The sequence below is a fragment of the Conger conger genome, chromosome 2, assembly GCF_963514075.1.
Source record: "Conger conger chromosome 2, fConCon1.1, whole genome shotgun sequence".
In the NCBI taxonomy this organism is placed as follows: domain Eukaryota; kingdom Metazoa; phylum Chordata; class Actinopteri; order Anguilliformes; family Congridae; genus Conger; species Conger conger.
In genome coordinates, this window is record NC_083761.1 from 65,915,496 (window position 1) to 65,943,199 (window position 27,704).

General features: G+C 40.8%; 1 protein-coding gene across 1 annotated transcript in view; it reads left to right on the top strand.

Annotated features, from left to right (window-relative positions):
• The first annotated feature begins 1,887 nt into the window (after positions 1-1,887).
• Positions 1,888-27,704, top strand: part of LOC133122112 (glutamate receptor ionotropic, NMDA 2C-like) — a 45,546-nt gene continuing 19,729 nt past the window's right edge. Inside the window, exons 1-4 of the mRNA XM_061231846.1 lie at positions 1,888-2,301; positions 18,596-19,191; positions 21,199-21,313; positions 26,270-26,481. Of these exons, the coding sequence (XP_061087830.1) occupies positions 1,888-2,301; positions 18,596-19,191; positions 21,199-21,313; positions 26,270-26,481 (1,337 nt within the window). The remainder of the gene's footprint in view (positions 2,302-18,595; positions 19,192-21,198; positions 21,314-26,269; positions 26,482-27,704) is intronic.

Below are 27,704 nucleotides of genomic sequence, written 5' to 3' on the forward strand. Positions count from 1 at the left end.
ATATGTCTGGAACTGCACAGTTTGTCAATGTGTTTCAGGACCAGTTGTTTAGTGGTCACTGATATTGACATCTTTGCATCATAGAAATTAGGTAAAGGCTCCAGTCTTGTACATAGTCCTATAGAAAAGCTTATTTTCCTTGGTTAATTCCTCTTAAAGACATTCAAATGTGTTTGAATGATCCAGGTGGCTCATACACAGATATCCAGATGAAGCCATAAAGAGATGGGAAACGTTCCTCATTGATTTATTGATATTAGAGCAGCTATAGGTGTGCAGTCATGTCCAAAGCACTAATTTACCTTCTGGAACACTTAAGTGCAGTTATGTATAAAGTGGGTCAGGACCAAGATATTTAATGTAAGAATTATTTAAACATTATCTTTAAGTCAAATGGTGTGTTTTGTGGGTTGATTTTCGAGGTAGTTATGGCCAAAATCATTTTTTGTAAGTGTGGGTCTGGTATACAATATCAAATCATAGCTGTGAAATGCAATGTGATATGAGGGTGCAGAAGAAAAAGTCTGACCAATGTCTAATCTTTTTTAACTTTCATTTTTCACAGGTAATAATTAAGTTCCTTATTATTTCATGAGTTAATATAATGGACAAAAGGTACTCCTGCTCTTGATCTGCTCCCCTTCTATTTGGAAAACAAATTGTGCCATTATTTTTAACCCAACTCCATAATTACTTTGAAAACAGCTCTGCTTACACAAGATTGAGAAAAATGATAAGGTGATTACATTCATGATTATGGCAGATTATGATGCATTTTGCACCTCCTCCCCAAGCATAAACATTTCTCTAAAAAATAAAAAATAAATGCAAGCACAGTAATAAGTATAAATGTAGTGTTTTACATTTCAGCCACTGTGTATTTCAGTACATAGCATATTTTAGTACACAACACATTAAAACTAAACATCAGATTTTGCTTGCACAGTTAGCAAAAAATTGCGATATGTGTGGGATTAGTGATGTAAAATTCCCATGTCATGGATTACAGAGTTTAACTTCTGTAATTGGGTAACACATAGAGCACCATAGACCTGAATCCAATGTTTTGTCGACTACTAGCTTACCAAAGGCTTTGAAGGAAGAAATAATAATAATTGGTTGATTGAGCAGGATACATATTTGCATTTAATTAATTCCAAGAATAAATATATTTGTTCTGATTGGCAGGCCATGATCTGAGTATTCCCATTGCACCAAGAATTCTCTTATGAAACCTTGAAATTCTACTTCAAGTGTGTGTACAGACATATGTGCAATTGTCCGTTTTAGAATAAAATAAAAAGCCTTTTCAGAATTGAGATTGGAACACTAAATCAGGCCCTGTTCCAGAAGTTAATAAATAGATAATGCAATTTACATTGGGCATTCACTAATGGACCATTATTTACCAAGGGGGTCTAAAAATACTTTCAGCACTGTAAGCATCGTGATTAAAAAAGACACTAGCACCAGGAATCATAAAACCCCCTTTTCTCAGTTTGCTAAAAAAGAGATTGTTTTACACTGTGGCCACCATCTGCTAAGCTGCAGAGTTAAAGACCCCGGGATCTCAGCCACTTTCCACTGGCAGTGCAACCTGTCGACTGTGCGGTGCTGCACGTGGAGCACTCTAAAAATACCCATTGCCTCTCACCAGCCTGCTAATGGCCTTTTACGTCATTCCAGACAGACACACCACAGAAAATGCAGGGATGAAGCTAAAAGGTCAGGCAATGAAAACAATACCACTAAAAACAATGAATGGTTGGTTGGTTACTGGGGTGGGATTATGGAGAATTATCATAACATACAAATGTAAAAAAAAGAAAAAAGAAATCCAATCTCAATATATATCTTCTGTCTCATTTCAGGCAGTAGGTGGCTGAGATGGGCGTTCCTCTAGGCTGGTTGAGCGCCTCCCTGTGGCTGCTGCTGCTTTTGCTGTTGTATGCGGCCCCCTGCTGCCTGGGTCGTCCTTTTGGGCCGCCCACAGTCAATGTGGCGGTGGTGTTCAGCGGTTCTGCCTACCACATGGAGATAAAAGGGCGCCTTAGTCGGGAGAACTTCATGGACATGCCTTTGGAGGTGAACCCCATCACAGTGCTGGTGAACGACACCAATCCTCGTGCCCTGCTCACCCGCATCTGCGACACCCTGGCCACCAACCGAGTGCACGGCATTGTGTTTGAGGACAACATCGGCTCAGAGGCCATGGCCCAAATCCTGGACTTTATCTCCACACAGACGGCTGTGCCAATCGTGGGAATCAGTGGTGGCTCTGCCGTTGTTCTTCCATACAAGGTCAGTGGAGACCCCCATCTATAATGTAGTTTTTGCATTTACAGTTTAAAGCCCATTCCAATTTCCTTGGCGACCGGATAGCTGACCCGACTAAGTTACTGTTTCAGTGTGTGGATGGGGCAACTGTGGCTGGCTGCACAGGACGGTTGTGTAGCATCACCCAGAGAGGGAGGGATTCAGTTTGACTGACTGTGGCTTCTTGTGCATGGATGGTTAAGAACTGCACCGTCTGCGCATAAAGCAAACTCCAATAATGCAATAACTGTGACAGCTCGACTAGTGGACAATAATCTTCATTATGCTGAATTGATGAAGCAGGTTGTCATGATGAGACCAGCTTACGGATACAATTAGGCATTGTAAATTGGGATAGAAAGCAAAGAGCAGGATAAAAATCGATTTAGAAACATCTTCTACATCTACTACATCCTCCCCTCTCCCTCCATCACCCATTTATAAGGCTTAATGCCGTGCTATCTTGCCAACTATGGCTGGGAGTTTGAAGTGATGGGACATAGCTGGTCTTGTCTTGCCAAGGGTAGGATGGGTTACGTCACCCAGGATCATTAGGAGGAAGTACGTTGTTACTTTCTCCTAATGATTCCCCATGCACACACAGGCTAATAAACCGCTTCTCCAGAAAGTGTCATGTATTACCATGTGACTTGTGTGCTGTGAAACCAGCCATTGGCAATTAAAAAGGGGAAACGTAAGTTAACCGTCCTTAAATGTCCTTACGTATCACCCCTTTTCTTGACACAAGCCTTAAAATGACATACCAAAGATAAACTGGTTGCTATTCTTGACTACAGGTATAATTACTCCAAATATTACAAAAACAAAGTTACTGAAGCTCAAACACAGTGAAAGCTTCTTTTCTCACAATAGGATTTTCTGTTTTTGACTGGACACAGATTATTGTAGGTGTTGCTGGTGAGGTTAGAAACATAATGGAGCCACAGCCACAACACTGGCCAAATTCCCTTTGATGAGGATATCACCAAAAATTCTGTATTGTTTTTTCTAAGCTATTTCTTGGCAGTTTTCCAGAAAGGAGATTTGGAGACTTATGAGGTGTAAAATACAGCATCTTTGCAGTATCTCCTCAGACAGCAACAGGTTGAGAAGATCATAAAACATAAGTACAATAATCACAATAACACCAATTTGTATACTAACATATTGATTGAGGTCCATTGATTGAAGTTTTTGTCAAATACCCAACCCCCCATCAACAAGTCAAACACATTCCACAATTTTCCATGCTATTTCTTATTCAAAAGCAGACTAATTTCCAGTTGAGCAGACTTATTTATAAGCATACTGAATAATAATTAAATGTTTTGAGAATGTATTTAGATACTCACAGATATAAAATTATGTCACTGAAAATGCCCTCTATTGTGGAGTCAACAGTGTCTTCCTCAGATTCACTCAGACCAGAGATTCCTTGGAAATCCTCTGAAGGAAGTCCTCCATTTAGATGCAGGCATTGCAAAAGACATTTTCTGTCGTAAAATCTCAACCTTTTTGGCATGAAATCTCAATAACTGTTTTTGCTGAAGCCTCAGCGGGCATATTGAAAATTATGTTTTCGTTACACAGGTGAAAAAATGCTGTGTTTCATGTAAGCCAACCAAACTATAGACCATTGGAAACGTGATGTCAAATGTATAACGTTGATGTGAAATTCACTTCAGTAACATGCCCGTAGTTGGTTCTTTGATGAGCTGAAGTTATACTGGATTTTCTTACACACAGATTTTCTCTGCAACTACATTACCGATACTGGTTAGATATGCTTGTACATGGGCTTATCATGCTCCAGAGAGCCTATACAAAACATAGATAATAACATTCCTATGTACTACTTTTGTAGAAGAAACCCTCACCGGCCCAGCCCTTAAGGGGAGACTAAATGGTACAATAGGTCATTTCTGACTCCAAACGGTCAAGAGAGGAATTGCAGTAACAAACACCCTGAAGCCACAACGAAGTTAACAGTGACAAACGCGACAGAGCCTGCCGTCTTTTTTCGTAGTGTTCTATAAAGAAAATGTTCGCCAAACAGATTACTTTATGAAATGTTGACTTTAGGGTGCTGCACAACACTATTTGTATGTTTTTTCTTTTTGAAGTTTTCACTTTAGCTAACCAACTATATTACGAGCAAGAAACTTATTTGGCTATGTAACTAGCTGGCTATATAACTAAGATATGATAGTCTACCACAAACGCGCAACTGCCACTTATAGTTTGAGACAAATAAAGGTTTAGCTAAACACGCATGATTCAACACGGTAAGAGACAAGCGATCTCCGTATACTATTGCTTATTATCCAAGCGAAGAATACATATCTAGTTATTAAACGATACCAGTACGTAATTGGTAGCAACAAGCAAATTAGCCATTAGTCAGCTGGCCAAATGTACTTGTGTGCAACAATATTCGCAACGCTCACTACTATGTTCCTATTGCCTCAGGGGGATATTTGTACATTATTTGTCAAGCTAATTATGGCTAATTTGCTTGTTGCTACCGATAGCGAACTGGTATTGTTTTATAACTAGGTATGTAGTCTTTGCTCGGATAATAAGCAATAGTATACAGAGTTTCAGTTATAGCTTGTCTGGAGGGAAATTTGGGCAGCTACACGTGAACAAGGACTATAAACCCAGGCGGAGGGTGAGTCAGCATGTGAGTGAGCCTTTTTCAACAATAGGAAATGATTCTTGTAACAATGTTTTAACACAGAGATCTTACCTATTATCCCTTTAAGGGGTTAACAATGAGCTAACAGTTTTGGCAGTGAGGTTTAGATATTTATTGAATAACCTTTTGGAAGAGCATTTTTTTCTCGTAAACTTTGGAAAAAATAACTTTATATATGTATCCAGCAGACCGCTGAACAGTGTAATGTGACTGCGTACAAGAATAACATAAGGCAAGGATGATATGATCATTTCATATCAATTGTTATTTGCAAACTGGGATTGCAATACTCAGTGAGTGGAATTAATTCTCAGGGCACAGGGCATTGACTCAGACCCAGAAATGTGCAGCGATAACACAGACCAACAAACTCTGTTAATATAAGAAAAATACACAGATGCTGTATGATGTTTTATAAATACAATTATCTGTTTCTGCTGAAACGGCTATCTGCTTAACCATGCAGCAGCACACTGTGATTTGAGTGGCGGAAAATATGAAGTCTGCCACTTTCGATTTCCATCAGTTAATCCACAGCTCAGCAAGCATTATGATAAAATAATAAAAAAATGTGTGTGTGAAACTTCCAGTATAATTAGGATGGGAGACAAGCCAAGAATCACTTGATTCACAGCAAACCTAACACAATGAAATACAATTCCTACAGATGCTGACAAGGGACAGTTGATTGTTTCAGAAAGAATAGTAAATGGGCCATGATGAATGTACTGTTGTGGCTGCGTGACTCCAGCACTGAGAATTATAGCACTGGTAATTATAGTTTCATAGACATTATGTGTGTTTGTCTGAAATCTGATTGAACTGATCCTTGTGTGGATGACTGAGCAGGATAGCTGTGCTCCATTGCACAGAGGGATCATGCTGATGGAATAGCAGGCCTCTCTCTGCTCTTAATAGTGGCTGGCATGGGCCTGCCATGACAGCCCAACTCACGCTCAGCCTGATTAAGGTTGCAACACTCCCCTCCTGTAGGCTCTGTCACATGTCTCCCAGAGAGGAGCGAGGAGACTACGATTTGAGGAGCCTTTCAACACATTTACTTGGAGTCTCTGGATATTTATAGTGTTGACATGCCAGGGTGAGGAAGAGCTCTATAAAAGAATCCAGTCATATGATTCCTCCGTCTCCTCATTTCCTTAGATGCTCTGTGATGAATACTGACACATATTTAATACGTGTCCTGCACATTCACAGACATACTTACCTAAAACCACAAAATTGTCCCATTCAATAAAAACAAGACTAACTGGACAATACAGGTTTTCATGCATAGAGCAATAGGAACCTAATCATAGCTGTTTCCATAATACACAGTTACTGTTTAGAGGCCTCAGCAGAATTTAAAAAAATATTCTTTAAAATCATCAATTATACATTATAGAGCATGCCATCTTGGATTTCACTATACTGTTTTAAAAAGAGAATCCATTCTCTTCTTCTGTTATTCTGAAAAGGGAAAATATTGTAGCATGGCAAGGTTCCAAGATGAGGGACTGACACAGAGTGAAGTTCAAACTCAGTCAAGCTTTATTAGAGGGACTCAAAACAAAACAAAACATTTAAGTCAGGCTCCATTGTACGGCAAAGATTGAAAGCCCCTCAACCGCCTCTCGATCTCATCCATCGTGGCACATAACACAAATATTTTTAATTCAGCAATGCAATTCTTGTAGCTCAGTTACGTTTGTACAGGCAACAGTTTCATTGAACTATTTGTTTCATTAATACTAATTAATTAATTTGTCTGTCACGTACCCGGTAGAGTGCGCCATGTATGTGCAAAGCATGCTGGCAGCTTTTGGTGTGCAAAGCATTTATGTGCAAAGCATGCTGGCAGCTTTTGGTGTGCAAAGCATTTATGTGCAAAGCATGCTGGCAGCTTTTGGTCAATTCGGCCAGAACAGCCCCCGGGTGCTACATTGCCCCCACCCGAGGGGCCTGTAAGTTCAGTACACAGGGGGGCTTGGCACGTGGGGTGAGTCAGGGCGTGTCCCGGGGCCCTCGGCCAAGCAAGGGGGCACTTTCTCTGCCAACGGCCGGTAGAGGGCCAGCCGGTCCGGTGCAACACCACTACCCGGCCACGACCCTTTGTCCGCAACCTGTAGACCACGTAAGAGACTTTGTCCAGGAGCTAGCATGGCCCATCCCAGAGGCTGGTGAAAGGGAGATACTCCCTTTTTGCGGCGGGTGTAGACCCAGACCTGGTCCCCTGGGGCGAAGTCCTGCCCCCGGCAGCGGGTGCCATCTTCTGCCAGGCCTTGGAGCTTGCCTGGGCTTAGCGGGCAAAGTTGTAGGCAACCTGTAAGCGTTTGCACAGCTGCTGGATATACTCAGACTCGGTTTCCTCATGTGCCTTGGGCCTGTAGGGGGCCCCAAACACCAGGTCCATAGCTGTCTGAAGCTCCTGGTGTCGATTTTGTGTTGGACTAGTCCTGTCCACATGCAGCCGTCATCTCTAGCTGTGAAGATGTTGACAACTTGTTGAAGACGGCTTTGCTGCTGGTCTGCATCAAGGCCCTCACAGCTATGCTGCCACAGGTCCTGCACCACTTGCACAGTCTCAGCCGAGAAGGTGGTGAGGGTGGCGTCGCTGAGCGGCCTTGAGAAAGGCCTTGTAGGAGAGCCACGCTTGTCTTCCCCTAGTGGGTTGCAGAACCGGGGATGTCGAGCTGTGCCCCCCAACAGGTGAGCAGGTCCAGCCCTACGATGCAGGCATCTTAGATGTTGGCCAGCCAGAAGTCATGGTGGGTTTTCTCACCGCCAAACCCTGACTCAGAGCGGCTTCCATCCCTTCATCTCTGCCCAGTCACCGTCCTCAGGTCCGCCGCAGAGGTGGTCCAGCCAGGTGGGAGTGTGCCCGCGGTTTTGTGGAGTACGCTATGCCAGATGATGGAGGTAATGGACCTTGTGTCCACTAGGGCTTGGCAGGGGTGCCTGTTGAGTTGGTAGTGGAGGTACAGCAACCTTTGATTAGCCCAGCAGGCCCACTTGGAACTGTTCTTGGTCGAGGAGGGGGGAGTCCTGGGGCGACGGTCTCATTTTCCCGCTGGCTGTGCTAGGCTGTGCTTAGGGGTCAGCGGCGGGCAGTTGCGGGCTGTGTGGTCTGGTTCCCTGCAGTGGTAACAGGTGTCATTGTGGTGCGGTGATTGCCACTTAGTCAATGGTAGCGATGCTGGTTGGGCCTGGCAGACGGCCCCTTCTTCACAGGCTTCCTCCATGGCATCGGCCTGTTTAACTAACATTTATTTGTTGAACTATTTCTTGAATTAGTGTCTTACATACCCAGTAGTGTGTCCCCTGTGCAAATCAGGCTACAATACAATACATGCTACAGCACGCTACAGTATCCATTAAAAAATTGCTTGAGAGAATTAGAGATTGCTCTCCTTAACATAGTTAGTTCAGCATTGCTTTCAGCCAATGGAAAATGGATGGCTCATCAAATCTGTTAATATCCAGGATCAGAATGAGATGAGAGAACATTAATGGATGCTGATCATTGGTCACTCTCACAGTATCCTGGAGATATAAACAGATCTTAATACATTTTTGGATGTCTTCCTAATTCAATTCTCATTTCACAAATTTTTAGTCAATCCTAGTTGAACAATAAATTAGTTGTGACTCAGGGGTCTTTAAATGACCAATTTATCATTCATCATGAGACATTTTGATTGTATCATCAGTATTTACAAGGGAATCAGGTTGACATTGACAAATGGAATCAAGTTGACAAAAACCTGAATTAGCACTAAGGCCTTTCTGAAAATCGATTAGGAATGACAGATGAAGTCACGAATGTACTAAAAAGATAGCAGAATAAGATTCTGATCTGGATTTGAAATATAAGTGATGGTGGGTGAGTTATGCCTGAATGCTTCGGTCTGGAGACATGGAGCAGCAGGCTTCCTGTATCTGAGGTTTCCAATCTTACACGTTACTGGGTATCCATTATAAGTCCCATTCTGATGAAAATCGAAGTTCATTCACTATCAGCAATCAATCACAGTGATGCTTATTGAGGAGACAGTGAAAAAAATCAATAATAATAATGATTAACAAACACGCTCTTGGCTCTTGAAAAAATTACACCCTGAGGGGTTTGTTGCACGGCACCGGCAGATTTACATTACAGACTTGTTCGACAGGATGGCACTGGTAAAATAGTGAGGAGGAGCTCAAATGCTCTTCAACACGACCCCCCCCCCCCCCACCCACAGCTCCATTCAGCATTCCTAAGAAAAGGTGGCAACTTTTTACAGTTTCATTTAAGTCTGTTCATTGGAGTAGGAAAAAAACCAAAAAACACTTTATAAAAGTAAATTACATTTTTAAAAAAGGAAATCGGGTACATCTATGAATTGAACATCAGATCACAAGGCAGATGCATTAGTAGCATCCAACCTTAACACATAAGATACTGCAGCCTCAGTCAGATGGGTTGTTGTGACAAATATGGCATTAATTACTCTGGGTGTTTGTCACAGAAAATAGTTGACTGAAGTCACAGAGCAGTCACAGCAAATGTGAACCTGATCTCAAAATGGTACAACATTAAACATGACACATTTCTTCAAATTTTAAAGCTTTTTATTTAAATTTTTTACACTTTTAAAATGATTTTTAAAAAAAGGAAAAAGGCCCTGTGCAAAAGTTTGAGAACCCCCTTGAGCAACTATAACAGCTTGTGAATGCTTCCTGTAGCCAGCTAAGTGATAATAGCGAGTCTTTCAATTATTTGGCCTCCTTGCATGTACGGCATGTTTGAGATCTTGAGACTTTCAATAATAGTAAAGTCCTTCATCTGTCTTTCCTGGAGCTACTTCATGGTTGATTTTGAGGTATGCTTTAGATCATTGTCTTGAATACCCAACCTCTTCCACTTCAATGTTTGGACTGGCCTTTGAATATTAGCCTCTAATCTATTCTTCCTTCCACTCGCACAATATTTCCTGTGCCACCAGCTGCCATACAGCCCCAAATGGATCCACCGCCATGCTTCACAGTTGGCAAGGTGTTCTTCTCTACAAAGGATTCACCCTTTTATTCACCCTCCAAACATATCTTCTTTGATGGTGGCCAAAAAGTTGAAAAGCACATTGCTCCAAAAGGCTTCAGACTTCTCAGTGTCTTTTGCATACTTCAGACGTTTCATTTTGTGTTGAGATCATTCTTTCTGGCAGCTCTGCCATGTAGGTCTTCGTAATTTAAAGTATGTTGTATTGTTGTCCTGTGAACAGCTCGGCCAGTGTTTGCTACTCTTTTTTGCAGCTCTTTCGCAGTGATGTGTGGGTTCTTCTGAGCATTTCTCACCAGGTCTCAGACCATTCTATCTGAAATCTTTCTTGGTATTCCAGACCTTGCCTTGACTTGTTCCATTTATCCTCCCTTTCATAATACCTTTTCTGACAGTGGAAACAGTAGACAGTACAGTTTTTTGTAGCCTTCTTCTTCTTGGTGGAAATGAACCATATTCGTTCCTTGGATAACTGTTTAGAGGAACCCATGATTGTTAACACCAGACAGAACAGCCACTGCAGTTTAGGATACTTTAGAAGGCATGGAGTTACTTCAGGATAACAAGTTCAGCCCTGAAATTATACTCATCTGAATCATTGAAGCCCTAAATAAATCACTTGGGTCTGGGCCTTCGTAATAATCTTTTTAAAAAGTAACAAAGAATAATCCAAAAGGGTTACCAAACTTTTGCACCGGGCTCTTTCCCTTTTTTACAATTTAAAAATAGTAAAAAATAAAAATAAAAAGCAATGCTTTAAAATTTGCAGAAAGGTCTCATGTTTTGCTTTTTTTATCACAAAGAGATTAATTGTAACAGGGCAGATTCATATTTAAACCAGGGATGCCCACATTTTTGCACCCCACTGTAACTGTGTAACTTGATGATTGTGCAAACAATTATTGAATTTACAGTTTTACAACGGTCTGTCCTCCAGAACAAAGATGCGAGTGTGTGCAGTTTTCTGTGTGTGCGAGCAATGAGGATCATTTATGTCCCTCTACTAAAAATGAAATGCATGACTAATCAAATACAATCACAGTGTGCAATAAAGTGGCCATAATATTTTATTTTGTTGGGGAAGTTGACCTTAAAATAACAGCACTAAGACTGCACCGGGTGCTTCTGTGTTCCTGACCTCAACAGTGGCTGACCCAAAGTCCTGCTCCTGTTTCACAGGCTCCCCATCTTGTTGAACATCTGTCAGAGACACACTCCACTCCGCTCCAGGCCTCTGGGCTGGAGAGCTCTGGGAGAGCGGTCTTAAAAAACGAATTTTTCTTTTGAAGCCTGAGGGCCTCCAAAAAGTGGAACAACTTACCCATCGCTACCAAGCCTACTTTTCCCTTCGTCGTTCCTTCAAAGAGTGCTGAGAATCACATGCTTCTAATCTGTCAGATGTGTGCTTAAGATGTGTTTGAGACACAGCCAGGCAGGATTGGTGCTGATGTGAGGGAGTTATGCTATACATCTCATTCGACTGAAACTGAAAGCAGTGAACTTGAGTGTGCAATTAAACACATTTTTAGAACAATGGCCCGGATGCGCATTTTGTCAGAGCAGAGCCGGGATCTCAGTTTGCTGCCATGCTCCTCTCCTGGTGATCGTTTTTCATTCCTTTTTTGGTGAATTTAATTTGCTGCAAATAAACGCTCATCATGGCCGCATGACACAAAAGGGCAGGTGAAAAAACATCATATATATTGAGATGAAAGGATTCAATGGTGCCTGCTATCTCCAGAGGTAATGAATATCTTTGATGCAAATTTGAAAAGGGATCACAGCTGCTTTCCTAGCTGATGCTCTTCGTATCCTTTCAAAGGTTTGCCAAGTGCATACAGAGAGATTCTGCTCCACAAAACAAAGTGAACCAAAACAACAAGAGTAAAGTATAAATGCCAAGCAATGGGGAAGACAAACATTAATCAAATAAACAAGCCAAAACATGCACTACATTGAGCCACAAAACCAACCACAGTATCCATACCTCACTGGTTACCAGTACATCACCTTATGCATATTGTGTGCAATGAGTATGTCAATGTTTAGGTTAAAGTATGCATTTCCTGTTAAATTCGTAGCATAAAAGGACAGCCACTTATGAGTCACTGACTCTGTTTGGATGGAATTCATAAAACATATTTAAAAACTGCTCAATCTGAAGTGCATAAACTGTCTAAGGCATTTCAACGAGGTAATTTTTAAAGTGATTTATCGGATGGTAATTTGTTGTGAGGGAGGAGTGCTTTACTGTAGGCTTCAGGCATTGCGTTGAGTCTATTGATCTGCACCTGTGTGTAACTATAGACAGATGCAGATTAAATTTAGGCATGCTAAAGTGCCTGGGGCTGTGTTCTGTGATTTGTTATAGGATGAAAGCAGTGAACAGGAGAATGGAGAATGAGAAGGGGGTTAGTGCAATGATTCCTCTTGATCTACCCTATTTATCACTTTTAGAAATTCATGTACATTTATTTAACGGTTATAAATGCCCTAGTTTTCTTATTTGCTTTATAATATGGGGACGAGATGGCTCAGGCAGTAAGAGCAGTCATCTGGTAGTCGGAGGGCTGCCGGTTCAATCCCCCGCCCGGGCTGTGTCGAAGTGTCCCTGAGCAAGACACCTAACCCCCAAATGCTCCTGACGAGCTGGTCGGTGCCTGTGTATGAATGGGTGAATGAGAAGCATCAATTGTACAGCGCTTTAGATAAAGGCGCTATATAAATGCCAACCATTTACCATATGCATCAGTAACTGTGCAATCCACCCATCTGTCACACTGGCCTGTTACTGCATATCATAGGATCCAGGCTGTACAGTATTCAACTCAACAAGCATTACTTCTACATTGGCATTAAAATGTTAAATATTTTGGTTAAAGCAAGGTCAGTTCTTAATATGAACTGATCACAATGGGACCAGTTTGGAGGCAGACTCAGGATATAAGTACGGAATAATCCACGACGAGGTGGTCATTACATCGTGGTTTTAACGCATGATGCGGGGGCGAAAAACCACCTGACACGAAGCGGAGAAGTACATTAAAATTGTGTAATACCTCGGAGTGGATTATTCCACTTATACGATGGTATTTTACCAAAGATAAAAATAGAAGCAGGGGTTGGCCAATTCACCCTCAAAATAAAACTTTTTTTTTTCTGGCCAGTTAAGGCGTTTAGGCCATTAAGGTGGCTACTGTTTCAGCATGTTGCTATGGTTACATATGTTGGTTAATTTCTGATCAAAATAGAGAAGCTAGGCAAATGGCTAAAATTTTGATTCAAGGTTTTAAACAAGGCTCAAATTGGTTTCTTATTCCCCAATTCATATTCGTAATTCCCGGTCCACCTTAATTTTTTTACACCATCACACAATCTAGCCCAGCTTCTCTGTTTTGTGCTGGTGATAGCTAGCCACTAAAGGAAACGATTATAGATAACTGAGAGGTGTCCGATTACAAACAACCATTTCAGAACTTTGCATAGCTTGTAACGTTAACTAGCCAACTAGCAAAATATTAGAGCGCTTACGGTTATTCATATCTCTGTAACTTTACTGTACTTCACATAACCATTTCACAATTTTTAAATGCAAGTCAGTTTATTGGCATAACAATGTTCAGTAAAAAAACCCTTTTAAGTTCAAAGTATCACACTGATGGCTTTGGGTCTCTCGTTAAGTTGCAGCAAATTTCAGAATCGAGTATTTACCCAGACCGTGGTATACAGTGAATTATTGCGCTGTTCTTAAATGAGGTACAGTGGGATTCTAGAATTAGAAAAAGTAATGAATTCTTGTTTGACAGAATACAAGAATCAAGCACATATCTTAGGGGAGGTCAAGTAGTCCTTGCTTGCATGAAGAGAGAAAGTATTTACATATATATCGTTAATTTACTGCAATCATACAATGCCACTTCATCTGGCTGTCAATCTTAGCAAATGACATTAACATTTAAATTATTGCCTTGGATATTCTGGTAGGTCACATATGCGGGAGTTTACTGTTATCAGAAATAAGTAAAGCAGTAAAGCCTGGCGCAACAATTGCATCTTCTTGTGTCAAGGAGGTTGTTTGTGAATGCTGCAGAGCATCTGTCAGTGCCCTCTAAATTCTGCAGATATAATTCCAGAAATGAAGACGCTACCCACCTGGGATCACTGGCTGCCCAACAGGCACAATGCCCCCTTTCAGAACTAGAAATGAGGATATGTTTCTTTACTACTGTCCCTTACTATTGACTGCCAACAGCCAGTGGCTTTTCATATTTCTATTTTCAGGTTTTGAATAATTTAAGACATAAACACTGCATCTGAGCTCTCCAGCTCCAGGGACCCCAGTGCCATGCTTTTCTTCAGAGAAGTCAGTAGTTTTTATTGCATGGACCTCTCTCCCCTTGCTCGGCACATTATATCCTATGCGTGTCAGGGGTGAGAGTAGGTTATATTACAGTTCTCTTAGTAATCACTGCTGTGGTTACTGGAATTGAGAGGGTACTTAAAAGAGTGGCTGTTTGCCAAGATTAAATGTCATCCTGTTTGTGGAGGTAATATATCTGTTTTTGAATATAACTTTTGGGAGAAATATTAATAGGTGTTCTGGAATGGCAGATGGGAAAGTATAAATGCCTGTCTGTAGAATTCCTGCCATGTTGTGCCTGTCGGTATTTCTGTGGCAGTGAGAGATTTGGCCCACAACTCTAATCCAAACCCTAAATAATGCCATTTTAAGCACTCATTTAGCTGCTAATCTGGTAGTGTACCTGTCCAGTGCTCATGCAAAAGAATGCTGTTAACCCCAGCCATGCGATTGCATTAGTTTGCAGGCATCATGAAAGCCTCATGCATGGCTTAAAAAAACATATCTGCTTAACAACAAATCTGAATAAATAAATGAACAAATGATCATATTTAAGGATATCCTCTCCCCCTCCCTCTTCATATTCCTATACAGATTAATACATTTGCTTGTGGTTCCTGTAAACCTCACTTTGACTATGGCTGAGGATTAAGAGGATGATAAATATCTCTAATCTTCCATAGGAAAAGCATACCATGTCTATACTTTACATATTCAGTAATAAGACTACACTGAATTATAGTGAATTCAATGCAGGAGCCAAATAAAACATCAGAACATGCTACCTCAACCTTTGGAGGATACCAGTTTGTTTCAAAATGACTGTGCACTTCAGAGTGATCCCAGCTAGTTACATTATATAATTTAAATCATTACAATTCACCAGTTGCCTCCCAGTTCCCACTCGCTACCCTCCCCTGACAAGTGCCAATGTGATCAACATGTACTATAGGATGCTTACCCCTCCCCCAATTTCAAAGGAAAACAAGCACTGGTTAGATAGGCATGGCTTGCTATCAGTCAAATCCCTGATGCTGAACACAGGCTGCATACAACAAAATAAAGCAGGAACTTCTTGCGATAACAAATGTGGCATAGGAAAATAGTAGAATTACGGAATGCGCATGATTTACCACAGTTTTTTATGACAATGTTTATCATGCCTGATGCCTGTACATACACAGCAAAGCAACAAAATAAGGGTAGCAAACTTTTAGGTGGCTTTAAAATGGATTGTGATCTGATTTGTGGGCAGCAGTCACATGGGAATGAAATATTTTATTTTTAGTGCAATGCAGACCTTTGGAGGAGTATTTGAATATTAGAATAGAATATTCCTGAAACCTGAGACACTGAGACACTACTTTCAGATGTCTAGCCTACTTTTGTAATACAGAAAAAGGTATCTAAAGGACAGGCTGTCCTAAAATAACACAGCGCTGTCTTTTATGACTCTGTCATCGTGCCTGATTGCCCAACCTCACTCCCCAATAAATATTGTTCCTGGTGCATCAAGATGAGATTCTACCTCTTTAAATATTTAGAGGGTGATTATTCAACAATTCACAAAGAGACACTTTTAAATTCTCCTTTATAAGTTAAATTATGCCGCTTTTATAAGTTAAATTATGCCATTTCATATAGTAACCCAAGAAAAGAAAATATCTTGACCTTAAAGATATAAGCTTCAAAAAGCTGAAAATATTGTAATATGTGCGTCATTGTATGAATATCTGAGCGCTGGAGTTGTTCCCACTTTGAGGAATCGGGTCTGAATGGGCTATCACATGTATAGCCTTTAAATAAATGCTGCCACTCTATTGTTTTTACCCTCCCAAGGTCGGGGGAGGCAGCACTTCTGAGCACGACGCAGCATTAAAACAGCCTGCACGGCCTGATAATGCCATCTCTCTGAATTTGCAGGACGGAGCATGGATGTGGGCCAATGCTGCTCCCGCGATCGGGAGACAAAGGGTGAAAATGATGAATTATTCAACTGTTCTAGTTAGAATGAGATTCTGGCGGCACTGTTGCTGGTGCCTTACATCGCTGAACCGAGACTATTTGTGCTGTATGGAAAATTGTTGAGGACCCCTGTGGCCACCGGGGTCCTGCTCTGTATAAATAAGAGTCATTGATATGACCCCCAACATTTTTGCCAGAGTGCGAGATAAAGTGCCACCCATTCTTTTGGCTGAGTTGATAGTTATAATAAATCATCAGTTGTTAATTAATGATAAAGTCAAAGAACTTCTCTAAATGGAAGGAGGATTTCTCCCCAAAATCTTGAGAAAATGCATGAATGCTTTGTGAGCAACCAGCAGCATTTTCATGGCATGATGGCAGTTATGCCGTCAATATTCAGGAATACGATTCTGGTATTAACTCAATTTTGACCAGGTTGTGATTTTGTAATGTTTTTCACCTCCAAATGGCAAGAGTCACAAATGTCATTTTTGAATGTAGATCGCAAAATGTAGAAGCTGTCATGCCAAGCACTACACTATATCAGAGATATAGAGATATTCCTATTCTGTCTATCCCAGTAAAGACACATGCTAAGGATGCCTTGGTCATCTTGGTGTGAGTAATGTTTACAATCTTTACCACTACTCTTCTTTTGGCAATATCAATAATTAGAGTTCCCGATCGCCATTAAACACAAGGAGTGCTGCAGTTGAAGTGCCTACACTCCCCCAATACATCTTTCTGCAAGCCAGTAGCCTCTAGCTATCTTTCTCTAAAGGATACACAGTATGACTGGAGGGCTAGTGCTGACAGGAAGAGAGGTGGATACCCCAATGATGACAGCTGGCAGCCTTGGGGTACCTTGCTCATTACTGAGAGGAACTAATGCAACAGTAACCTGAGGTAACCTAGTAGACTTAAACCTGCCTAGCTCGAGGCAAGACAAATTCTACTGTTTCTCAACTGTGGGTCCTACGATAGGGTCTAGTCTACAACTAGACAACCGAAAGGAATGCAAAGAATACAGACAATGATCTATCCATATTTACTGGTTGTTAAAGATACATTTGTGTTCATCCATTCATTAATTATGCAAACGGCTTATTCCTGGTCAGGGTCACAGAGTGCTTGGAGCCAATCTCACCATGTACAGGTCACCAATCACAGGGCACACACCCAACATTCATTCATATCATACCCATGGGCAATTTGGACTTTCCATTTTGCCGAAACTGTATCTCTTTGGACTGTGGGACTGGATTAACTAGAAGAAACCCACATGGACATGAGGAGAACATGCAAACTCCACAAAGAAAGACCCTGGCTGGGATTCCAACTCTTGTCTTCTTACTGAGTGGTGACCATGCTATTCACCAAATATCTGCAAAAGTCCCACCATGGTAGTTCGATACATCTTAACATACATCTATATAGCACCTACAAATGTTAAGAGAAATATACCATTGGGTCAAGAAGTAATTCAACAAGAGGTGTTACAAGCAGTTTTACAAGCAGTCAGTAAATCAGATTCCGCGGGTCATATGCTCAGATTTTAAATTCCACATAGGTCCATTGTGCTAGGTCCAGAATTCTAACAACAACTGACGTTACCAGATACATTTACAGAATTTAGATTTAGAATTTAGATTGCTGAGTGTATCAGCCAGTGAGTAGGCGACCGGCCCACTTCATCCACTGGACTGACTAAAAACAATAAACTGAGGTATAAACACTCAAAAAGTGTTTATATTGAGCTTAAATTGAAAACTTTGGTATTCATTATTATGATATTTTTCAGCGTATCAATCCGGGATTGATCTTTCTTGTTGGGGTAAATAGTTCCTGCCTCTCAGTCTCTCTACCTTCTGTCAAGCCTAATGTAAACTTCCCCAATATCGATATGTCTCCCTGGTGAGAGTCAGAGATATAGGAAACTGGGAGAGGGTGAACAGTGAGAGGCAGTTATAGTTCCAGTAATGTGTTCATGAAAAGTAAAGCAAAAAAAAAGCATCAGCAAAAAATAAGAAATTTAATCAAGTTCTGTATGAGTCAGAGGCATTTTGCTCACTTAATGAGAATTTTCTCATTGAAACATTTGCTATCTTTCACAAAAATAGATATAGACCTCATCAAGAATCTTTTCATCTGTGTGATCTTCCAGTCTGATTGATGTCCTCCTGCTCATTGTTTCCCCCTCTCCACTCCCAATCTGCAGGGCGATGGCTCCACCTTTCTCCAGATGGGCTCCTCTATTGAGCAGCAGGTCAACTGTATGTTCAAGGTGATGGAGGAGTATGACTGGGGCAGCTTTGTGGTGATCACCAGCCTCTACCCCGGGTACGAGGACTTTGTGGACTACATCAGGTCCTTCACTGACACGAGCTACTTCATGTGGGAGCTACAGGACGTGCTGAGCTTCGAGATGTCAGAGGGGGCCAGCGACATGCGCACGCGCAGGCTGCTGCAGCAGGTGGATGCGCAGGTGCTGCTGGTGTACTGCTCCCACGAGGAGGCCCAGTACCTCTTCAGGTCAGCGGCTGATGTGGGCCTTGTGGGACCCGGCTATATCTGGATTGTCCCCAGCCTGGCGGTGGGGAACCCTGAGCTCCCGCCCCCCGACAGCTTCCCCGTGGGGCTCATCAGCATCATCACAGACCGCTGGAAAAAGAGCCTTCGGCAGAGGGTGCGCGACGGCGTGGCCATCGTGGTCAAGGGGGTGCAGAACTTCCGCAAGCACCAAGGATTCATCCCCGAGGGGCACAGTGACTGCCAAACTACTACCAGACACCTTAACAATAACACCATCTTCAGGTGAGTCATATTGGGGCATGTGTACATATGCAGTATATGGTTGGCTCTTGATTTTAGTTGACAGTTGGCTGTGAATAGGAATATCCTTCTGTCCCTAGCGTTTTCACCTCTTGTTTCCCTCTGTGACCATCATAGTCTCTTTTCAGCTCCATTTACGTTCATCCATTTGTTTCAGCTGTCCCATTTCATGTCTCTGCCTCCCCACTATACATAGACTTCCTTCCTGCCATTTCTGCCATTCCTCTCACCTGTGTCTCATTGTCTATCAATCACTAGTCTATTTAAACCTGTCCTTTTCAGTTCCTTGTTGTAGTTCGTCTTTCTATGATTCCAAAATGTAATCCACAAACAGGCAATGGTCGAGATCCAGGCAGAAAGGTACATGTGGGGCAGGCAGAGCATAATTGTGAGACAGGCAGAGTTAAAAACCGGGGAGACAGAAAGGCAGAGGTACAAATCCAAAAAATCCAAAGCAGAGTCGGAAAAGCCAGGCAGAGGTCAAAACCATAAAATCCAAGAACAAAACAGAACGGAGCAGAGCAGATGACACAGGGCACAGGTACGGGGAAGCAAGAACTGGGGAAGGGAACAGAATCATAGAAAGACAAACTACCAACAAGAAACTGAAAAGGACAGGTTTAAATAGACTAGTGATTGACAGACAATGCGACACAGGTGAGAGCACTGGCAGGAAGGAAGTCCATATAAGGAGAGGGGAGGCCGAGACACGAAATGGGACAGCTAAAACAAATGGATGACAGTGAATGGAGCTGAAAACAGATGATGGTCACAGGGGGAAACAAGAGGCAAAAATGCTAGGGACTTGACAGAAATCAGTAAACAGAAAACACAGAACCTGATATCTCTGGAGTAGATCTTCATGAATGACAGTAGAGACCACTGCTTTGACCACTGCTCATTCCCAGTATTATTTAAAATTTCCATTTGTGTGAAAAGTAGTTATGGTATGACTAAACTGCAATAAACCTAGCCCTTATTTCTACGACATTCATATTTCACTTATTACTCTCATTTGACAGCAGTGCTTAACACATAGCCTCTGAACAAACCATTGCTTAATACCAGGCCAAATATAATTATGCTAAATTGTAAGGTATATGGGTTTCCTTTTTCGTAATTACAAGGTAATTATGCCAATGTATAATTAAGTGCAACAGGGTGCAAGTTAGAGATACAGAGGGAAGAGTGTGTGTGTGTGTGAGAGAGAGAGAGAGAGAGAGAGAGAGAGAGAGAGAGAGACCATGCCAGCTCAACTCAGTGGAGGTGTTACCATCTGTACACAATCATTTCTGCAGTCAGGTGAAAGAATAGAGTTAGGTGAATTAAAGCTGGTGAAATTAAAGGAGTCTGCATTTCCAAGGGTTGGATGATTCAGACTTTTCATATGAGCTGTTAAGATCTCCAGCTGCTAAGTAATTGTCTGAGGCGAATTACTGAGACACATTAGCAGCTGAAGATAGTTTACAAATCCATCATTATTTGAGCGTATTTACAGGAACTTAATTTTTCAGGAACTTACAATATCATAATATTTTTGAAAGAAAAAACATAGTATGAAAGCACAACCTCAGGTGTGACACTGCTTTGATACTACAGTACTATGTTAATTTCAGACAATAGATTATTTTATTATTTATTTGGCTCTACCAAAAAATAGTTCTGTTAGCCACTGTCACTGTTGCCAGGCAATGCTATAAACAAATATGCAAAGACTTAACTCACAAATCTAGACACTGTGTTAAAATGCCTGTTAGATAGCATCACTGTTGGTTGTTGTATACACACTGAAGTGTATATTTTAATTGATTGTACAGTGGTAAAGTAGGAGTCTGGGGCAGGGGTGATTGAAACTGTAGTGGGGACCAAAAGTAATCAGACAATTAACTCCTCAGCTGTTTCTTGGCCAGCAGTGTGTCTTGTGCATTCGCCAAAGGGCTTCACTAAACAGAATAAAACAGACTGCTTTTCCCTTCCTTTCCATTTCAGCTACATGTTGAATGTGACATGGGAACACAAGGACTTCTCCTTCAACAGTGACGGGTACCTGACCAATCCCTCCATGGTGATCATTACTCTGGACCGCGAACGACTGTGGGACAAGGTAAATACCCCTGACACACAGCCTCAAAACCAAGCTAATAGATAAGAAAACCCCAGGATCAATGTCCCAGGAAGATTGGCAAATGCACATCTATTTGCCAAAGAACTTTACAAGCTTGTGAAATCGAGAGAAAACAATCCCCTGCTTTGATTAAGGTATTTCAGCTGGGTGCAATGCTATCTCTGTTCCACATGCATGACAAAGTACACATGCATAAGCAACCCCCTCACAAAACAGAGAAGTGGAGGATGCTGTGTCCTAGCTCCACTCTGATAGTTTGTCAATGTCAGCGCTGGGAGAAGATGGAGGCTCCGCTTGTGCAGTCTGTGTGCTTACCTTATTTGTTCAGTGCAAACTGAAATTTGTGGGTTTATATCCATGTTTAGTTTATGTGTTTGGACTGTCTGGCTGGTCACATGAAAGGCAACACAACACTATGCCATTGATAATACAGGGGTTTAACTTAATTTCTGTTATGACCATCTGACAGGCCTTTCACTTTGATGTAAGTGGTTTATTACCAAATGGTATAAATTCACCATGTTCTCTAAAAATAAAAAACTTTTCTGGTGGTCTGATGAAATGTCATACAGGGCTGCTGAGATTCATGGCTGAGACCAAAACTGTCTACACCGCTGCCTCTGCTGTCATTCATGCCATGCATTTATTTACCTTTTTCTTGCATTCAGTTCAGTACTCCTCTCTTTGAATTGTTTTTTTACAGCGCTTGGCTGCTGTTCCTGTATAGAGAATGCAGTTCTCTATACTCTTGTGATAGAGGAATGTGAAATGCTTCCCTGTTCTACTAATGAATTTGCTACATTGACATGCTTTTCTTTTCTGATGGTTAAAAACAAAAGAGGAAATGTTTTTTCATACATATACCTAAATATCTTCAAAGAGTAATTCCTTTTGCACCACCCCGATATACAATCCAAAAATATAGTCTTTGTCAAATGTTTTAGATGCTAAGCTCTGCACACTGTTTATTTCTAAAAATACTGAAGGTAAAGACTGTCACTACCACTGCTTTGTACACACAGTGTCTTCCAATTTGTACAAATATTTGTGACTTGAATAGATCACTAGACTTGTCTCCTTTAGTCACGCCAACTGGTCTGCTACCCTTCTTTCTTCCCTGTATTCTTTGTCTTTTCTTCAAATGCTCCTTGCACTGCGCTAGAGAATGATGGCCAACTCCATCAACTCTCTCTCTGGTACTGCCCCCACTTTGCTCATCGTGTCACTAATTTATTAACGGGATAAATCATGGGCGTGCTCTTTTCAAACATGCTGTGTCTGACGGCTGATGAACATGCTTCTTTATGGTGTCTGGAGAGACGCTCTCTGTCTCTTCTAACCCGTCTCTCCAATAAAGGAAAACGTAACTTCCAAGAGAGGGGAGAACAAAATGTTCTGTGTGAGAAAGAGAAGAGAGAGAGACATGCTAATGGCTGCCACTGTTACCGCTGCTATTCTGATTCTGAAAAACTTTTGTTTTAATCTAAGTTCTATCCTGTCTCCATGCACCCGAAAGGACACATTTTAAATGAAAAGGCCATTTACATGGTGGTGTTTGTCAATGTGACTAATCATGAGACAGCAGCCATTTACTTTCCTGACCTGGATATTTCTGCCACAGTTAGTTAATTCATTAGGAAACAAAGTAGCCCAGAGTTAAAAACAGACGCGGCTCTTCATGTTCAGTATTTAATGAGCCATAGCAGAAAACCTCTCCCCCTTCAATTCTCCAAAAATAATTCAACACTGATTTTAAAAGGTAGGAGAACTGAAGCCAACTGATTGAAAAAAATGAGGCCTGTATTTTATTTTACCTGCAAAGTTTATGATGTTTTCTCATCATGAAGAAAAATCTATTCAGTAAGAGTCTAATAAACTTTCTATGGCTGATACTGTGTTTTGGAAAAGAGTCTAACATGCCTGTAAAGCTGAAATATGGTTTCCTAAGCAGTGCCTAATGAGTGTCTACACATGCATTCACAAGCCAATCCCATATGCTGTAAAGAAACAACAAAACAAATGAATCAAACTGCAAATTGGACACAAATTTTAAAATGTCCTTAAAGTGACAGTCTTTCTAAACATATGGCAATTTTGTATTCTCAAATATAACAATCAGACTGAAGCATTATTCAGCATATTGGTAGTCTGTCTGCAGAAAGCATCTCTCAGAACTTCATTAACGATGTTGGCAGGCTTGTTTTAACAATGTGTTTACAGAGCAGAACGGATTGGGCATCCCTGGCACAGAGTGCCCCAATGGCTGCTGGGATCTTTCTACTAAACATGAAGCCAGGAACTGTCCATCATTCAGCACCATTCAAAATTGTGTGATGTGCGTGGGTTTGATCGAGAGAGGGAGAGAGGGAAGGAAAGGGACAGAGAGTGAGACAGTATTTTGGAAAGTATTTACGAAAGAAATAACCTATTTTGCTTGTTTGCACATTCTTTCTGCTTAAATCTCTGTCGTCAAGACTTACATTTCAATCCAGATCTGACATTGAATTAAATTTTCAAGATTCTTTTCAGAGTGATTGCTCATTTTTTTCAGCACTTGGGTTAAACGATTATGTGCTGTCTGCAATACAGGGGCCATGGGATATCTATGCTTAGTCACTCATTACACTAGTTCATAAGTAAACAGAAGCAACAGCCTGAGCAGCAATGCGCATGTAGTGTATCCTTAAAAATTCAATAATTACAAAAGCATTGGTGAAGAAATAATCCTGTTTTGTACCTGTGCTTCAAAATGATTTTTACACTTCCCATTTTGGGTAGATAAACAGACCGTCAAGCTACAATTTACCATCTTTGCATAGCAATTTCCTAATTGTGGAAATGCAGCTGTGAATCTGAAAACGAGCTGCTCAGTAATGCATACATTTCTCATTTGAGGAAGTTTGATATGTCTTTGCAAACATGTCTACATGTCAACACGGCAACATGGGAAGATCTTTATCAGCGGCAACGCAACTTTTTGCTTCATAACCCACTGCATAGGTTCAGATTGAGACTGCATATTATTGGAATTGCATGTCAAGAACATGAATTATGGAGCCAAAGCACTTCTCATTTGTGTAAAGTGTGATCTTGGGAATACAGGTGCTGTAACAGCTCTAACACCTTGAAAAGTCATTTAATGGCAAAACCAGTTGATTAATACATTTTTATAATTCCCAAAAACGGGAAATGTATTATTTTATGCTGATATCATGGATAAACCTTTTTATTGACCTTAATTTAGGTATTTTTAGAAGATTTAAAGTTGAAAAACTGGTGCATTTGTAATGTATATACCTTAAACATTTGTTATTATTTTTAATTGTTTATTATATATTTTTTAATGAATTCAAACAATATGCTAATAATTTACATGAAGATAAATTATATTTAATATATGTGAATGTTTTTGAGACAACAACACATTATAGCATTGGGCAAATGGATATAAGATTATACAATATATACTGTATATAACTGTGTTCAATAGTAACTTTTACTCATGTAAAGTGACATGAATGGTAGCATTTTCAGTCAGATGAATGTAATTTACAGTGCCAATTATACAGAATGTATGTGTTAAGCCTGAATTACACGACACCTTTGTATACAATATGTGTAGTGGACCCTGTCTGGCCACAAAGTCATCTCCTTAAAAGAGAGAGCACCAATAAATTTGAGGACTATACAGATCAGCCTAATTCATCACTCCCCTTTTGAAGCCAAGGCTCCTTTCCAAGGGATTCACAGGGCTTTAGAGCTTGACTGTAACAGGAAGCTGAATACACTCAAGATTATGGGGCTTTACAACTCCAATGCTGCAATATCGACAAGGGAAATGCAATCGCCTTCCGCAAGCTGCCCAGAGCGATCCAGCCCTTCCTCCTCATGACCGTTCTGTTTGCATGTGTTTCTTTCATGTAAAAGGTTCCAGAAGGGGTCAGCACAACTTAATTTATTAAATATTACACCATTTCTCTTCCTTTAGATTTTTTGCAATATAAAATGTAATGTGAAAGGAAAGAAGACAGAGTCCTTGCCCAAGTGTGCTGTACTCATTTATCTTCCGGGAACAGCTGTCATTAACCCCATCCACGCTGCCCCATTTTGGTTTAGTCGTCGACGTCTCAAATTATCCCTAATTATCCAGATTTTCAACAATTAAATTCACATGCATACAGTTGTATATGTGCGAAAGTTATACTCTTTATTTTGTGTTTTTCTTAAAATAGCCAAAAGCATTCTGCCATGATGTCACTTTGAAATCCATTAAAACTGTATTTTCAGTGGGCCTTAGTCCAAAAAGAAAAATGTAATGCCTGAAATAGAGCTCCTGAAGCAAATTATTGTTGATTTCATATTTCTATTGTGACATAATAAAACCGCAAGATGGCGATGCCCGATTGTTAAAAAAACTCTTTAGGTGCTTATCCGTGTCTTATTTGCAATGCAGGGCACACCACGCTAACAGTTTACAACCCTGGCCTAGTCATAGACTCAACCTTGACCTAGTCTAACAATCCTTGATACCATTTCTCTACGTCAAAAAATCATATTATAATAACAAAAATATAGAATTCAGAAGTTAGATGGATAAACACATAGATTTTTTTTTCTTTTTTTAATGCACATCCGGCCAACATATTTCCGATTTGGCAGAAATATATGTCTGTTTTGCTAATTTTTTGATGCAGACATATTTTTGGAACGAAATTTCCGTTTCCCCAATTTCATGAAAAATCTATGTTTCCCGGGACAAGCAAATGTCATCTTGCATTACTTGTTGTTGTTGCATAAATGCATTGCTAGGTCATTTCAGTACCAAATTAATTTAAAACACAGTGCTCTTCTTGTACGGGCTTTCCTACCCTTTCCAATAAGGTAAAACGTGTCATATGACGGACAGTTACCTGGCATTTCTATTGCTCTGCCCAGGTGGGGAACTACGAGATGGGGATACTGCAGATGCGATATCCGGTGTGGCCGCGGTACGGCAGTTTCCTGGAGCCGGTGTCTGATAACCGGCACTTGACTGTGGCTACCCTCGAGGAGCGGCCGTTTGTCATTGTGGAGAGCGTGGACCCCACCACTGGAACCTGCGTCCGCAACACCGTGCCCTGCCGCCGTCAGTCCAACCGCACAGAAGTGTGAGTGCCGTAATCTGAGCAAGGGCCGGAGCAAAGGGGCTTTAACAGGGAATGCTTTCCCAGGGACCAGTGTGTCCAGGGGTGGGGTTTGTATGTATGTGTATGTGTGCTTTGGGGGCAAGGGCAAGTTTCTGACATTTTTTCCACGCACAATTAATTTCAACAGTTGAATAAATAGCAATGCTATCCAGTGGCATTGCACTTGTTTTTATATTGTGGTTGGTTATATTTTGGATGCTAATGACTGGCAGAGGTTATTGAAGGATGAGTGGAAGCCAGATGGCCCAATGTCTCCCAAGACTACTGAATGACAGTTACAAAAATGACACATTGATTCTCAAGTAAGGCGCAGAGAGCCTTTACCAGAATAATTAATATGAGGTAGGAATAATGAATAAAATGTTATGAGGTAGGAAAATGTGCACGATTACAGCCTCGATAAAAGCTTTCTCTCCTATACGCAGCTCATGTAATTGTATGTATAATTCAATAAACAGAAACAAAATAACTCAATATCATAACACGATTGAAAGATGCCTTTTAAAAGTCTTTATTGTACCCAAACTGAAAGTTAAATTATGCGAGACGTGTGGAGTGCATTGTTGAGTGTGATCACACATTGGTTGCCATTAAAGAAGATCTATGTGTTGCTTGCTGAAATATCTATTATTACCAGATGGAAACAGCAAAGTGGTCCACTCAATCCCTAACCTTATTGGAACAAATCAACTTCAGATTTTAAATAATTAAATTAATATGCATACAGTTGTATATTTGCGAACGTTATACTCTTTATTTTGTATTTTCTTAAAATAGCCGAGTAAGTTGCCTTTTTAAAGAATATTTCTCAGTGGCTGTAATACCAATGAATGGAGGGTGACTATTCCCCAACTTGGATATCAGCAGAGGTAAAAAAGTTGGTAGTGTCAAGCTACGTACATTCATGACCAGAGCAACAGTATCCCTCCTAGTAGTACGTTACATGTAGTTCAGGCTAGTGACAGCAAACAATTAAGCTAGTTTGTTTATTCAATATAATGAGGATAGTTGCTCATGTTGTAAAATGTATGTGTTAGCTTATGTTAGCTCGCTGTGTATATAATTGGTAATATTAAGGGGGATGGAAAACAGCATTTCACTTCTTCCTCCTGGAAGAGACACATTACATGCTTTGTGCCAGAATGAACATACTGCACCTCCTTTGAGGCAGGTGTAAGTAATTA